Source organism: Cryptomeria japonica, chromosome 5 (assembly GCF_030272615.1).
Source record: "Cryptomeria japonica chromosome 5, Sugi_1.0, whole genome shotgun sequence".
Taxonomy (NCBI): domain Eukaryota; kingdom Viridiplantae; phylum Streptophyta; class Pinopsida; order Cupressales; family Cupressaceae; genus Cryptomeria; species Cryptomeria japonica.
The window spans coordinates 85,626,579-85,643,747 of NC_081409.1; the positions used below are offsets into that span (position 1 = coordinate 85,626,579).

The 17,169-nt window shown below is 36.0% G+C and overlaps 1 protein-coding gene across 1 annotated transcript; it reads right to left on the reverse strand.

Annotated features, from left to right (window-relative positions):
• Positions 1-4,381: 4,381 nt before the first annotated feature.
• On the reverse strand, positions 4,382-6,930 carry LOC131054694 (wall-associated receptor kinase 1). Its single transcript, XM_057989253.2, has 3 exons — positions 6,111-6,930; positions 5,808-5,993; positions 4,382-5,616 (listed from the first exon to the last, which is right to left on the reverse strand). Exons 1-3 carry the CDS (start codon positions 6,928-6,930, stop codon positions 4,400-4,402), a joined length of 2,223 nt encoding a protein of 740 aa, XP_057845236.2. The 3' UTR covers positions 4,382-4,399.
• Between the last annotated feature and the right edge of the window lie 10,239 nt (positions 6,931-17,169).

Consider the following 17,169-nt stretch of genomic DNA (forward strand, 5'->3'; position numbering starts at 1 on the left):
TTTGCAGGATTTCATACTTTTCGAGCATACAGAAACATCTATAAATCATCATCATTCTCCTCTAGGCGTGAGGATGCTTTAATAATGGAATGAAATGGCAAAGCATAAGAAATGGTAGACAATAGTTATGTCTCAGAGATGAAGTCATTTGAGCATATTTATTTGTAAGTAAATGATGCCTTATACCTACTTATAGAATCATACACTATTGTCAATAAAGATTGAGTGAAATGTTTCATCAGTAGAAGCCATTGGGAAAAAAATGTTGTATGTAGGCACTAAAGTTTAAGAGTGTGCTTGAGAATACATTCGCTAGTCTAAACCAGGGGCATAACAAAATCTGACCATGAGAAATGATGGAACAATTTGCTAAAGGACTTTTAGGGAATTTTGATAGACTCTTGATCTCACAGAACATGACTAGATTGCTCATTTTGTGACTTGGAAAAAGGAGTGCATTGGTTTAGAAGTTCATTTTTATTTGACTATCAAGAACGCATTTCAAATAGTGCAAATTGGTTGATGCCAAACTGATGGCACATAAGAGATTGCTTGGTCATGGGTGTAAAATAACATTCTTTTACTTGGTTTCTTTGTTTTTATGCTTGCCAAATTCATGCTCTTGTGACAAAAGTACCATTTTCATTATAGATCTCACATAATAATTTTTCATAGCAGAGTAATGGTAAGTTTCATATCTTTAAGCATATTGTTCAAAAGATTATTTGGGCATTCTTTGAAGGGTTACAAAATTCAAAACTAGTTTTTTTTTTTCTTTTGTCATCATGTGCCATAAGAAAAATCCATAGTTTTTTTTTTCCTTTTGTCATCATGTTCCATAAGAAAATCCATAATTCCATGAATCGGTTTTTGTGAGATGAGTATACTAGCGATGAAGATTGAAGATCTATGTGCAGTTTCACTTTGAGGGTGTGCATGATTATCTTTTTGTTCAAGGGTCTATTCAATTGCATATGTAGAAGTAACTCTAAAATAAAGAAGGTTTGAAAATGAGGAAGCTTTTATTGCAAAGATTTTAGTAAGTGGTTATCTTAAAATTGGTATTATCTTAGGATCATTGTGATGACTTTAGCTTTCATTTTATGCAATGCTCATCAAATGAAGTGCATAAGATGTGTGTTGGCAAGTTCTTGTGCATTTTATTTCTCTTAGGGAAAGAGGGTACATCACACTTCTCTTGATTGCGTTCCTTTGGATAATTAAATCAAAGATTATTCAAACTCATGGATACTTGGAATATGGCATGGAAGTTGAGCTCATTAATTTAAAAAGGGAGGATAATGATAATTTTGTTTTTGGTGGACTACATTTTGTATCTTTTAACACTAAAGATAGGTTAAAAGCCATTTTCACAACCTCTATAGTAGATTTGGTTCACAAAATGGATGAAATAAAAAAATGCTTCCTTGGAAATCACTATTGTAAATCCAAAAGGGCATATCTGGACAACATGGCTTTTGCACGAGATAACATGATCTTGCATGTTGTCACAATGAGGTAGAATCTAAAATGACACTTAGGTTTTTTGGATTAGGAGCATCGTCCTACAAGTCTCACTTTGAAGATGAGGCCTTCAAAGACTTATCTAAAATGTCAAATGGATAAACCATAATAGGGTCATCTTGGAGGCTAGTGGCATTGGACGATGGATGTTTTCCATCATCTCAAGTTACCTTCTTGCTTTGAGATGATGTTTTTTGCATGAGAAGCATTTTTGGCTTTAGTCTTTCTTGTTTCATTTTGTCTTCTTTCTTGTTGCTGACAAATTTGAAGAATACATGTGTTGTGAAGGTTATATTCTGGAGACTCTTTTGAGATTTGGTGTTGAGTTCAATATGCATTATTGTCGACTGAACTTCAGATTCTAGCATCAATAATTATACCCTTTCACGTTCATTAAACAATGATAGAGATTTGTCATATCTCTTAGGGATCATTGTTGAATAATTCAAGGCTTTGTGATTTAAGATCTCGAGAGTGAGAGATTAAGAACACAACTCAAAGCTACACCATTCTAAGGGTCAAGAGACAACTTGATGGAGCCCCACTTGTTTTAAGATTTGCTTCTTCAAGAGAAGACCCTCTAAAAGATATGTATTCATATAATGTAATCAGCAAGTTTGTTATGTAAGCCTTGAGGGGAGGTCCCTACAACAAGTTTTAGGATCAATGTAATAAGGGGGGAATGTTGGCAATATATTACATAACCATTTTGATATGCACGATTAATGCAATTATTACAACTATTGTGGTTGTTAGATCTGGTTAACCTTTGTATAAATTGTCACGACTTCATCGAATGTTACAATAAGTATTTCACCATTTCTCTTTTAATTAAAATTTAAAAACAACATTTTTCTTTATACACACATTTTATAGAGCTTATATTAGAGAAACTATTTAAAATATAGCCTCACATTTTCCCTATGTTGAAAGTATTACAACTAGTGAGACTTTGTATTATAATGTAAAGGGAACAAGTGTTAGAATTGATAGATCATAAAGCAATATGTTTGATGCACCTACAACTGTTATTGTTACTATGACTATAAATTAGGGCCTTGTAGACTATGGTTCTAGTGCATGCCAGAATGTATTTAGGACATGTAGAGGTGTTATTTGTAGAGGAGGTTGTGTATCCTCTCTCCCCCTCATTATTACCCACTCCTTAAATGTATCGAAATAAAGTAAAAGTGAATGATGAAATTTTGAGATTCCTTTTATCTCATAAAAAATAATATAGGTTTTGATCTTAAGAACCCTATTTTTCTTCTAATGTGAGATGGAGGAACACCCAATTGATCATCATAATCTAATACGTGTTATTTTATTGAGCTATGTGCAAAAACAAATATTAATGGATTATATACAACAAGAACGTAACCTTTTGTTACAAAATATTGTCATTTAACATTGAGATATTTTTCCATGATGATATATGATAAAAGTATTTTTTTATATAGATTTAACATTTACAAAATACATTCTCATGAAGCTCTTGAAAAATTAGAACTATGATGAGAGGTAAGCTGGTGTAGTACCTCTAGCCTACACCTCCATTTGTTAGTACACTAAATTTTAAGGGTCTTATCCCACTCTTTCGACATTTATATAATTTCAGGTGGCATGATTTGCATCTATGAAAGAGGCTATAAAGAATACAAAACATGTTGTAAATCTTTATCTAGGATTTCTAAGATTCTTACTAGAGATAGGGTCATACTATGCTAAAACATGGAAATTGACTATGAAACTAAATTAAATTTTTACATGGATTCATCTCATAAAAACATTACATTTTCCACTATCTCATTTTCCAATTACATCCAATATTCATGTTTCACATGATGCATTACAAACCTAGCAATTGACATAAGTAGAAACCATATGAATATAATTTTTTAAATCCTTATACAAAATTTTAAACTTAATGCAACATTTATTTATGACTCAAAATCCCATAAATAACCAACCCTCATGATCTTATATATATATATATATATATATATATATATATATATATATATATATATATATATATATATATATATATATATATATATATATATATATATATATATATATATATATATATATATATATATATATATATATATTAATTGATACATTTTCTCTTGGAATATAGTTTATATAGCTTTACTTAGATCCTTGTTGAAATAAATAATAATAATAATAAAAAATTTTAATATATTTTATGTTGCACACTAGTACCCTACAATTAGAAATAACAACTTATAGGGGAAAGGACCCAATAGTTGTGCACCCTAACTTCGCGCTTCTCAAAATCCTACTTGGAAATTTCAAATCACTCCGATTTTTTTACAGCAGCTTACTTGTCAAGTCCCCTACTTATAACTAAGGTTTCAAGGCCACATCATCAAATATGATGCCACATCAGCATGCTTTTTGCCAAGGTGTCCAAAACAGCCCCCAAAAAAAGTGAGACCAAAAGGCGTGCAAAAGAGGCTCCAATAGTTGTGCAGCTGGCATGGCATCACCTGATTGGTTACTTTTTACAATATTAGTACATTTCTTAACAACTATTGGTACATTTCCTAACAACTGTTGGTACATTTCCTAACCAAAAATTGATATTTTTTGTTTCAAACAATAGGTTTTATTTGTTCAATTTTTGGAACAAAAGGTATCAACAACCCTCACAACAATTGATACATGCTCAACTACTGGATCCTTTCCCCTATATAAATCATTAATGAAACAATTCGAAATGAATGTACCAATGAAAAGCTCTAACCCATATAAAATAGATATCCATTTCAACTTTAAAAGCAAACCCTACTCTTAAAAAAAAAAAATACTTAATAGGAACGGGTATCCTTACTTTGTCTCCTCTCGATTATCTTCCATTCATATTTGACATCTGAATCAACGAACTCGAAGGGTCCTCAGATGCAGTATGAGTATGAGAGAGAGAAGTGTGATGATCCCATGAAGTATTCTCATCGAGGAGTCGCCCGCTATAATGCTCAAGTGTTGTCCGTGTGGAACGTGCCTTCTCCATAGGGAGAGTCGCATCCCTATTTAAAAGTCCTGCCTGTTTTGAAGTTGCTCTTATCCAAACAAGCTCCTCCACTACCTCTCTCATCGACGGCCTTGCCATTCCTTCCTCGTGCAAACATGCCTTGGCGAGTTTTGCCATATTCTCCATCTGCCCTTGATTTTCCTCATCCACGACTTTGGGATCTAAGATTTGAATTAAGCAGCCGCCGTTAATTGCAGATAGCACATGGTCGTATAAAGTGTACATCTGATCTTGTCGAGACAACAAGGGTTTTAAACCAGTGAGAAGCTCGAGCAAAACAACACCAAAGCTATAAACATCACTCTTCTCTGTAAATTGGTTGTTTCTTATGAATTCGGGATCCACATAACCTGGAGTGCCAGAAGGGAAAAGGGTGCTGAGATGCATTTCGTCAGAAGGTCGCAGACGAGAAATACCAAAATCTGCCACTTTTGGAGTAAATCTGTCATCTAGGAGAATGTTCGATGATTTTATGTCACGATGGAAAATAGGCTGAGAAGCTTCGCGGTGTACATACGCTATACCCTCTGCAGTCTCTATTGCAATCTGTCGCCTTCTTTCCCAGGACAAGTGCTTCTCTGGAGACTGTAGATGTTGAAAGAGTGTTCCATTCGGCACAAATTCGTAGACAAGCAAAGGAAGTTGAGTACGGAGACAACAACCAATCAATTTCACTACATTTCTGTGATTGATGTGGGATAAAACCACAATTTCGTTATTGAACTCAGGGGAAAATGATTTGGGCTTTTTGATCGCCACTGGCATGCCATCTGGTAGAACTCCTTTGTACACGGTTGCAAAGCCACCTTTCCCTAACTCTATTGAGTAATTGTTTGAGGCTGTTTTTAACTCGATTTCAGAAAACATTCTAAGGCTTTTTCTACCTCCCATGGAAGCTATGCGTTCCTCCATCTCAACCCCCCCATTTTCTATGAAATTTTTGTCACCAGCATACTTCAACTGTCGCCTCCTCAGGCACCAAAATAATCCACATGCTGCAAATGAAACTCCAACGAATGAAGAAAGAAAGCCTGTCGAATCAGCGAACAGCAAATTCTTAATAATAATTTTTGGGTTTAAAATATTATGAAGAACACACATCTAAATAAAAAGATTTTTAAATAAATTATTATGAGTGAGAAATTCAATCTGTAAAATAAGATGATAATCAAGAAATATACTATCATTGTCATCAATAGAACTGCAAAAGTAATCCAGCTACCTATAATTGCAGATCTTAGAGAGTTATTTGAGCTCGGCGACTGGCATCTTGTCCCGTTTTGAAAGCCGTCTCCCCTGTAATGCTTTGCACATGAACAGTTGTAAGTGCCAGGAAGATTATGACATATACCCCCCTGCGATGGTTCAAAGCCCTGGTTTAAGCCTCCTTCACTGCATTCATCCACATCTGTGTCCATCCATTTTTATCTTCAAAGAGTGAGGGAAATCTAAAAGGGAGCACTGATAAAAGAGACCATATGATAGGAGAAAACGGTACTAAATTTGAAAAGTGTGGAGATCATACCTGTGCAACCGGTGCCTTTAGAGTACCCACTTCCTTCATAGCCCGTAAGACATTTGCATACATAGGCGCCCCGTGTTGTGTTCAAACATTCACCTGCATCGGCGCAAAAGTAATTCGCTTTTCCTTTGGCCGTGGAACAATTTCCATTGCCGATGCCCCACTGGAGGCGCATGCCGTAATGACCCCTCGCATACAAACCAAGTTCGCCTTGAGGCAAATTCCAAGTATCTGGGTCCAGAATAGTGGAGAATCCGCAGTTTCCCCCACCCGTGAAGTTTATCGCCCTCTCATTTCCTGGAATACCAGCTTCACAGCAACCATAGGTGTTGCAGTAGCTTGGATCATACTGTGTTATACATGCAGATCGACATGCCCCTCCCCCAGCTTTAAGACTGAAAGAACCTATTGCGCTGCAACCAATGACCACGAATTTATTGGAAGAATAAATGGTGAAGGGGCCATCCGCAGGTAGCGTGAAATTGAGAGAGGCATCGTTTGTATAATTACACGAGATGGCTTTTAGATCAGTGGAATTTATTACCAGAGAGCCGGCGTAACTCATCTCCGGGATCTCAAGATCCGTTTCTGTTGAATTTACAGAAGTTCCAAGAAATAGACTCCGATTCCCGTTCTCCTTCTGTATGCATTTGATCTGAAATCCGGGAAGCCCACAACTCGAATTGGATATCCAAAATGGAAAACTGACATTCTGGGATCCACACCATTCCGGATTGCATTGTGCAACGGCAGGGGTGGCCAAATAGCAACAAATAAGAATTAGGTCAACGACATCCCACGCCATCTGTTTACAGAACGACATTATTTTTCCGAAGTCATCAAAATGAATGGCAGAAGGCTAGTTGTTATGGTATTTAGGGACGGCAATGGCTACGCAGCGCACAAAACGGCCCGCCCATGCCATGCCTTCCCATCCCCATCCCCCATGCCATCACCGTCCACTCAAACGGTCCCATCAAAATGTTTTTAATTTTGTTTTTTTTGGAACCGAGATGTCTCTGTTCGGACTACTCAGAAGGAGGTTTTTTTTTTTATGTTTGTTTTATTTTTTTTTTCATTTTTATATAAAGTTTTTTATATGTTTATATTATTATTTTATTTGTTTTTTTATATAAATTTTTAAATGTGTATATAATATTTTTTATTGTTAAGTAACTTTTATCTTTGTTTTTCTCATTTATTATGTTTTCATTTTTTAAAAGTTATAATGAGTAAAATAATAAATATTATAAATAATGAATTATATATTTAATTTTTTTATAATAATTTATATGTTTAATTTGTTTTGTCCGCTGCGTAGCCATTGCCCTTTACAAAAATGTCATGTCATCTCCTTCATTATTCATCATCTCTTCACTGAACGAAACCCTAATCTGTCGTGCCCGTCTCCATTACCAGACTCTATGAGCAATAGCCAAAGAGTTTCGCTATGTTGTATGTTCTGGTGGCGTATCCCCATGAATTCTTGGATTTCCCATTAAAAACTCTTTTCTGTCTGCGACTCCTCCATTCATTGTTGAGAATAGCTCCTTGACAACCTGTGTTTGACCGGATGAAGAACCACATCATTAACTTTGTAGGGCGGCAATTGCAATTTGAATTTGGTTAAGTTGGTCTTATGGGCGGGAATTGGGTGCTTGACTGCTAACTGTTACAGTTTACAAGGCTGTTTGGGGGAAACGGAAACAACAGTGGGAAACGGAAACAGCAACGGAAACAGCAGTGAGTGAAGCGACGGATTCACTGGGCCCCACACCAGCCAACGCTTAGTGTGTTGTTTAAGCCATCCCATAAATTCGCGGTGACTGGTTGCAATTCCACAGGTTCTTTCACACTCATTGAAACGGACAGCAACGCAGGAGGTTCCTGTAAAACTGCATGTCTAAATCAATATGATCCCATATACTGCAACTACTATGGGTGTTGTGAAGCTGGTATTCCAGGAAATAAAAGGCTCATAAATTTCACTGGTGGGGGTATTTCCTATGACTACTTTCCGGGCGTTTGCGGATTCTCCACTATTCTTGACCCACCTACATAGAGCATAATGAAAGCCGAACGTAGCATCTTTGCTATGAGTCATTACGGCCTCCAACTCCAATGGGTCATCGACCTTGGGAACTGCTCGACGGCCAAAGGAACGGCCAATTACTCTTGCACCACTGAAGCCCAATGTATAAACTCTCAAACAGGAGACGGCCACGCATGCAAATGTCTTCCGGGCTATGAAGGGAGTGGTTACTCTAAGGGCACCGCTTGCATAAAGGTACGATCTCCACAATTTCGAAATTTAGAACCGTTTTTGGCATCGTATGTTCCCTTTTACTATCGTTGCCTTTTAGGTTTCCATCAGTCTTTGACGATGAAACTGGATGCATAGATGTGGATGAATGCAGTCAAGGAGACTTGAATCAGTGTGTTGAAGCATTGGAAGGGGGTTATGTGTCAAAATTCGCCTGGCTCCTATAATTGTTCATGTACAAAGGGTAATAGAGGAGACGGCTTTCAAAACGGTACAACATGCCAGTCGTCCAGCTCAAATTGAAATAACTCCATCATAAAATTTGTGACATAGGTAAGCGTTGGTCATGTCTCTTGTTTTGGACGTCATATTTGAAAAAGGTATTGTTAGAAAAAATTTATCTGTCTGCTGATTCGGTAGGGTCTGTTTCTTCATTGATTTGAGTTTCGTTGGTAGCGAGTGGAATATTTTTGGTGGTTGAAGAGGCAACAGTTGAAACATGCTGGGGACAAGAATTTCTTAGAGAACGGAGGTATTGAGATGGAGCAACGCTTTGCTTCCATGGGAGGAAGAAAAAGCCTCCTAATGTTTTCTGAAAAAGAGTTAGAAATAGCATCCAACAATTACAAAAGTGAGTTAGGAAGAGGCGGCTTCAACCGTGTACAAAGGAGTTCTCTCAGACGGCATGCCAGTGGCAATCAAAAAGCCCAAATCATTTTCCCCTGAGTTCATTAATGAAACTGTGATTCTATCCCACATCAATCACAAAAACGTAGTGAAATTGATCGGTTGTTGCCTCTGTACTCAACTTCCCCTTCTTGTCTACGAATTTGTGTCGAATGGAACACTCTTTCAGCATCTACAGTCTCCAGAAAAACACTTGTCCTGGGAAAGAAAGCGGCAAATCGCCATAGAGACGGCAGAAGGTATATCATACGTGCATCATGAGCTTCTCAATCCATTTTCCATCGCGACATAAAATCATCGAAAATTCTCCTCGATGACAGATTTACTCCAAAAGTGGCAGACTTTGGTATTTCTCGACACTTGTCCTGGGAAAGAAGGCGGCAAATCGCCATAGAGACGGCAGAAGGTATATCATACGTGCATCATGAGCTTCTCAATCCGTTTTCCATCGCGACATAAAATCATCGAACATTCTCCTCGATGACAGATTTACTCCAAAAGTGGCAGACTTTGGTATTTCTCGTCTGTGACCTTCCGATGAAATGCATCTCAGTACCATTTTTTCTTCAGGGACTCCAGGTTGTGTGGATCCCGAATTCGTGTGAGAAGCAACCAGTTTACTGAAAAGAGTGATGTTTATAGCTTTGGTGTAGTTCTGGTGGAGCTTTTCGCTGGTCTACAACCCGTCTTGTCTCGACAAGGCGAGATGTACACTTTAAGTAGCCATCTCATATCTACAATTGATGGTGGTGGCTTAACCGAATCTTAGATCACAAAGTAGTGAATGAGAAAAACCAAGGACAGATGGAGAAAATGGCAAAGCTTGCCAAAGGATGTTTACATGAGGAAGGAAGGGCAAGGTCGTCGATGAGAGAGGTAGTGGAGGAGCTTGTTTGGATAAGAGTAGCTACAAAACAGGCAACACTTTTAAATAGGGATGTGACTCTCCCTGTGCGAAAGGTTGGTTCTACACAGGAAACACTCGAGCATTGGAGCGGGCAAATCCTGAGTGAGACTACTCCTCTCCCTCAGATTGCTTTTGAAGACCCCACTACATCGTTGATTCAGATGTCAAATATGCATGGAAGATAATCAAGAAAGACTAATGTTATGAGTAAGCTATCTTTTTCTTCTGATTTTTCATATTTCCAACATTTAAAGGTTATTTGAGAAAAAAAATATTTAGAAAGAAAACATCTTCATTACATTAGAGAGGATTATGTATCATATTTGTCGTAATTGTTAGTTACCATCTTTGTGCACACGAGCATAAGATGTTTAGGTAAAATCCTTTTCACTCTCAATATTTTCAAAATAAAATAAATTATATTTGTATATTTATTTTAAGGGAAAGAAATTGTATTATATAAACTTGTTGCTTCCATATTTGGCATACCTAAAAATTTGAACTTCAAATTGGTCCCAATGTTGAATGAAGGCCCAAATATGTGTCTATGTGTAATGAGTGAGCACGTGATCAGAGGTCGTTGTCAGTCAAATATGAGAAATGGATGAATTTTGAAAATTACCTAGAATTGAGGGAAATCATTTGATAGGCAGCTTCTAAGCGTCATTTTGCATCACATAGCTAACTTTTTTTTTAACCCAATTCTTATTTTACTATATATTAATCCTTCAAATTTTGGTGTTTGTCGCCTAGAAATGATTAAAATCTCTCATTTTAGGATTCGTCATGAGGAGTAAATGATTTTGTTGGCTCATTTCCCTACCATCAATGCGTGTTTCAAATTTCAGGATCTAACTCCCTACCGTTTGAAAGTTATGGCCATTTTTCCTAAGTTTGTACATTAAATTTAAAATATTTAAATTATTTTTTAAAAAGATAATTTCATTTTTTGAAATTATTTTAATATTTGTGGTCATTTGAGGGAAAAAGTTGTCTAAAAATGTCATTTCTATTTTCCCTTTGTTCTCCTTCATGGTCAATGGCTCCTAAAGGTCAAAATCGTAACCTTTGAAAGAAAATGATTAGAGATGCTCCATTTTCGAGCATTTGTAACCCATTTTCATAACCTCGAGCATTTTTTTTTAAAAAAAGGTTAAGAATGCTCCAAACCGGAGCATTCCTAACCTTATTTCCTAACCTTGTGGGGCCATTCTTTTTGTCAAGAAGGTTAGAAATGCTCCATTCTGGAGCATTCTTAACCTCTTCCATAAGAGTTTAAAAAAAAGAAGAAGCTTCAAACAAGAGGTTATGGACATTCATCAATGCATTGAAGAGAAAATGGTTTCATGAGATGTTGAAGTTGCAGCTGCTCTGGAAACACACATGCCAACGAGGAAACAAGATTATACCACGTGTTGCTCTAGTAATTATAACTGCCAATAATGGATGCATAGACAAAGCACGTGAATTATTTATTCATAGAATGATTGCACCATATGCACAAAATGGATTTGATGAGAAATCTTTCAAAATTTTCAAGTAAATGAAGTCATTTTCATATAAGAGCCAAAATCTGCAAACTAAATCAGCATCTTCTCTGCCTGTGTTGAAGTGGAAGTTCTGAAAGGAATATCGACATGCACCAAAGTATAATGGATATGTTTTAACAGCTCTGGCCGCTATGTTTGCAGAGTGAATAAGAGTTAAAAAAAAATGCATTGGCATGTTTGATAAACCATAGATAAGGAAGCATAAACATGTCGTGAAATGTAAATATGTATGCAAAATGTGGAAGGCATAGATAAGTTGCAAACTATTTGACAAAATGTCATGAAATATATGCAATGTGGAAATATTAGACACGACATGTGAATTGTTGACTGAATGCCTTAAAGAAATGTGGTCTCATTTAATGCAATGATTGCAAGATATGCACAAAACTAATCATGGTATTCATCAAACCGCAAAGAATAAAGGAATTTAGTCCAATGTTGTAGTTGCAATTGCTCTGGTAGATATGACTACAAAATCGTGGGATCATAGCCAATATCGTGAGATGTTTGACATAATAGCATGATGCAAATCATGGGAAGCATAGACAATGCACGTGAACTGTTTGAAGTAATGCATACATCATATTTGTCTGACAGGATGCACTAAGGGCATTACATTGTGTAGGGTAGATCATACACATGAAAATTGTAGGCACATCGAATGGATGAGCATGATTACAAATCTATTCTAAAACCACAATAGTCATAGTTGTCTTGCTATGATTCTCTCACCATTTATGCAGTTATTACTTGATTCATACATTGGCTTGGAGTAGCTAAAACCAATCCATTTCATCCATACTAAGTCATGAATTTTAAATAGGTTATAGATATTCATCAATGTGTAAAACATTAAAGAGTTTTTGCTAGATGCTGTCGTTGCAATTTCTCTGGAAGATGTGGCGCAAGCCATACACATATGATAAAGCTATTGATTTATTTGTAATGGTGCAAACCATAGTTTCCTCACAAAGTTTAACACAACTTTGTAAAATGTGATTGCAACCAACGCTGCAAATTATTTGGCACATAGATGCAAATCCTAGAATCATGGCCCAAGCCGTGTCATGTGCTTGAGTAGCTACAGATCATAGAGGCCATATGTTGTAGTTGTAGCTGCTCTAGGGAAATATAAGTATCATAGCCAAAGCCATAAATTTCTTGACAAAATAATGTGTTTTTAAAACTATAAATTCTAAAGCATAGCAAAGCACGAGACTAGTTTGACAGAAGGTACATGGTGAGGGTAGAAGTCGATACCAACCGTGAGCAGTGTTAAATGAAACCTCAAAGCGATGTCATCCTATTGAAGGTAATGATTGCAAGGGAGACATGAAATGCATTTATTAAAAGACATTAGAAACTATCAAGCAAGTGCAATTTGCAGGTGTAACATCCATTCCACAAATCTTGCTGCCCTCCTTTCCTGTATACACCAAGTAGATAGTTTGCATCCACATGGTAGAGGAGATACTTCTTGATTATAATGGCGAGCTATGGAATTCCATATGAGCACCAATGTAAAGGCTCGACTTAGGACACTAATACATTTGCCCTAAAATTCTGACGACGGTTTCCAACGAAGAAGGTATATTGTGAAAAAATTTGACTTTTTTTTGAAAAATTGCCCGCATTCGTCAGAATTCCGACGATAATTCAATATATGTTTGTGGCAGAGAAGGAATTGGCAACGACATTTGTGTTTTTTTAACAAAAAGTGCCCGTGTTTGTCAAAATTTCGACGACAACAAGCATTACTTAAAAAAAAAAGAAAAAAGACCAAGACATTTCAAATCATATTCGCGGCCTCTTCCTATTCTCTTGTTGCCGTCCCAATAGCGTATTCCCACCCACAATTCCACCTCTATTTGCTAGAATCCCCTAGCCTTGCCTCCGACACTACTCATTGCTTGTTCCTAGTCATAGTTGTTTAGGCAGGAACCACTGGTCAAGCAGTTAACTGGTTTTTGTTCTTATGGTGGAATTTTCCTAGAACTGTAACAAAGCGCGGGATCTTTGAAGCAAAATCTTTCACTCAGCCGCGGAAGGAACTTGAACAAGGATTGAAGGCCCCCCACTTCATGGTCATGGTGTGGTTGACTATCTATACATATAGTGACAAACCCCAGCAATTGTATCGATCGAGGTTGTGTCTGTGTACGTAATGCCATGGCCAGTTTTTTTTGGGCAAACATCCGGCCCTCGAAGCAGACCCGCAGGGGAGAGGTTTTTTCTAATCTTAACACTTTTTGTTTTCATGACATTTGAGTGAAGTAGACCACAGCTACAATTGTTATGGAACCCGAGAAGCTGCTTGAAATTTCATATTGATCAACCTTGTGAGTAAACCACAGCTCCATTGGGTTTGTCATAACAATTTCAGCACCATCCATGATTAGTCCATCATCTTTCATGATCAACAGTAGTGAACTTATCCAATGTCACATAACACCATGCAATGAAACTTAAGACATAACTCATTATTCTTCTATATGAGATTTTTTAACCAAGATTATCATATTTCAGTTTGTGTGATAAGTTTTGGCATGGGAATCAACTAATAGACAACATAGATATTTATCATCAATCTCCTTTTTTTTCAGCAAAGGGATAAAAATTTATTAAACACAACGAGAATTACGGAGCAAGAAAGTAGATACATAACCTAATCTAATCTCCATTTGCATAACCTAAGAAGGTAGATACAACTAAATAATCTTGAAAGAATTGCATATGAAGGGCACTATTAGAAAAGAACTTATGTACCATGCTAGTCTATGTAGCTACTACTAATTATTGCATATAAATAGATACATGTGTTAGAATGTGTTTAAATAGTAGCTAACTCGAATACCTATTGTATTTTAATGTTGTCAATGACAATAAAATACACATGTATTATCTATTAAGTAAATCAAACTTAGGGTTGGGCCCAAATACATGTAACTTTTAATTATGTCTTTCTTGGGCAAGACCTATATATAATGTAACTTGTGAATAGGACAGGCCCTATAAATGTAACTTGTAATTTGGTCTGACCCTAATTGGGTGATGTAACTTGTGGTCCTATATTGAATGTAACTTGTAGATAGGGTAGGTCCAATATGTATTTTGAGCAATTATGTAATTGGGACGGGCCCAAACTCATGTATTGTGTGATAAAGGCAATCAAGCAATAATGTCTTAATAGGTCAAGACCTATTTGGACGATATACATAATATTATTATTAAATTAACAAGGCAGGTCGACTTGAAACTTGACACCACAAGTCAAGTATATAAGAAAATCATTTGCATGGCATAATGAATCAATAACATACAAGGCGAATTATTCTTAAGGTTGTCAACACATGAAATCTGCTCTCCAACATTTGGCAATCTCTCTCTCTTGTGGGAACTTGCTCCTCATCCATTGTGTGAAGGTTGGTTGTTAGGTGATACTAAGGATAAATATTCAAAAAGTATAATAATTACACTAATACATATATCACTCTCATGCCTTCCTTAATTTGATATAAGGTCCCTCTATCTTGTTAATGGATGATAGCCTCGGTAAGATAAATGATTGAATGAGAGATAAATGAAGTTTCTCATTTCATCATCTATCATATCGATAAATTATGATGAAGACTTCAAGCTATTGTTCCTTCATTTGATGATCATTCTTAAATTTGTATATATTCAACCATACTTGCAAAGTTCAATCAATGCTTAACTACCGATAATCATCGATTGTAAATCTCATAGCACAGAATACCGATTGGTATCGGTTTACATTAAAACCAATGCACTCTGATTAATATCGGTTAACATATTAACTATGAACACCGATTGTTATCAGACTTAACCAATGCACTATGATTAATAGCGGTTAATATATTAACTGTGAACATTGATTGTTATCGGGCTTAACTAATACATACCGATTAGTATCGGTTGTCTTGCATATGATAGACACGTCGATTAAGTATCAGGTGGTTTGTTAAGTGATATACATTGATTTAGCTTTCTATCCTCCTCCTTTGTTGACATCCCCTCCAACATTGTCTAATATATATATGACTTTTCCAACAACTTTTAATATCACAACAAGATATAATTTTGTATGAGTTTCTTAAAGCCAACTTTATTACTCTCCCCTTTAAAAATTGAAGAAAAAACCATAAACAAAATTAGGACAATACTTTTTTCAAGCATCATCAACTATTCCACTAATGAATGTCATGATTTGGAGATTAAAATTGAACAACTTATTGTAGTTCTAGTAACATTTAAATAATAGGTGACAATGAGTTACACACTCATCATATCCCTTCTAAATGACATTTATAACTTATTATGTTTTTATCTTACTATATGACATTGGTAGCTTAATTACCTATTAGGGGCTCATTGTCATTCATGGTACTACGATTTCATGTGCAATCATACTTGGGAGGCAACATAATAGCCTAGTTCTTCTTGTCTATACATTGTGGAGCAATAATAATAGTTGTCAATTGTTCCTCTTTTTTAAGGATCCACTTTACTTGTGTTGATTTTTATCTTTTATAACTTGATATCCTTTCTTGCATAGAATTTTCCTGAATCCAAATTCTCTCCTTGCTTGGACATGTGTGTTCCTTGATTAGGACCTCTTTCATTGTTTTGTAGGCAAATAAACAAAGACATCGACCTCTCCTCTCTACTTATACAGAAAATGGCTAATTGAAACCACTTCATATACAGAAAATGTCTCCTTGCACTGATCGAGCCTCAAAAATGTGACACCCTTGTTCAACAAGGGTTGATACTCTACAACATGATGCCTATCATTCATGAGCTCAAGGTGGTTCCTTTCATGCTCAATAAAAATGTGGTCAAAACATTTTGTAGTTTCACCACCATCATAATATCATTTTGTTATTGTTAACATCATACATCCTCATGATACGCTGGCAATTCATCGGGCTCTTCAATTTATTCACTCTTTATATGTTAGTGACTACCTTTAACTTATGAACCTTCAAATAAATCATCATAATGACCCCTTCACTATCTTGTGTTGAATGAAAATCCTTCAACTGGACTGCATTGTATAAGAATTTGGTGTGGATCTTTCATTCTTTCCTTGATTTGCCATTTTTTATTGTTCCACCCTACAATTTTGTATTTGAGGTATGTAAAATAGTTGCTCTATAGATTTTTTTTATCTCTCTGCATTCTTTTGGTTTCCTTCATTTAAATTATGTAATGTTTCCATAATATCTCTTTTACAACTATCTCTTCCTTTCTTTTGCAATTAAGAGATCACTTGAATTGTAGGTAGACTCCTTCAAATGATAGGGTAGGCTTCCTTTTATACCTAATATATGTCTTAAAATTATTTTATCCCAATTCCATTGAATTAAAGTACTTTTTCTTCTATCTGGTATTGGTGGAGCAGAGGTTGCATTGCATCGACCTAGGATACATATTTTTGTAGATACAACACAAGTTAAATGTATCCTAGGTCGATGCAAAGCAACCTCTGCACCAGAGATCACCAAAAAGTAGAGAAAGAATTTTAATTTAATGCCATCAGGATAAAAGGCTTTCAAGATAGATAAATGGTATGCAACTGCATCTATTTGGAATGCATTACCCAAACAACACAATTGATCAGTCGCCTTT

Bases quoted from the DNA above. Each gene is read 5' to 3' on its own strand.
- LOC131054694 (XM_057989253.2), bottom strand. From the start codon at position 6,930: ATGTCGTTCTGTAAACAGATGGCGTGGGATGTCGTTGACCTAATTCTT. The intron at 5,994-6,110 runs GTATGATCTCCA...GGATGGACACAG, and splicing joins TAAAGGCACCGGTTGCACAG to ATGTGGATGAATGCAGTGAA. The intron at 5,617-5,807 runs GTAGCTGGATTA...CTGATTCGACAG, and splicing joins TCTAAGATCTGCAATTATAG to GCTTTCTTTCTTCATTCGTT.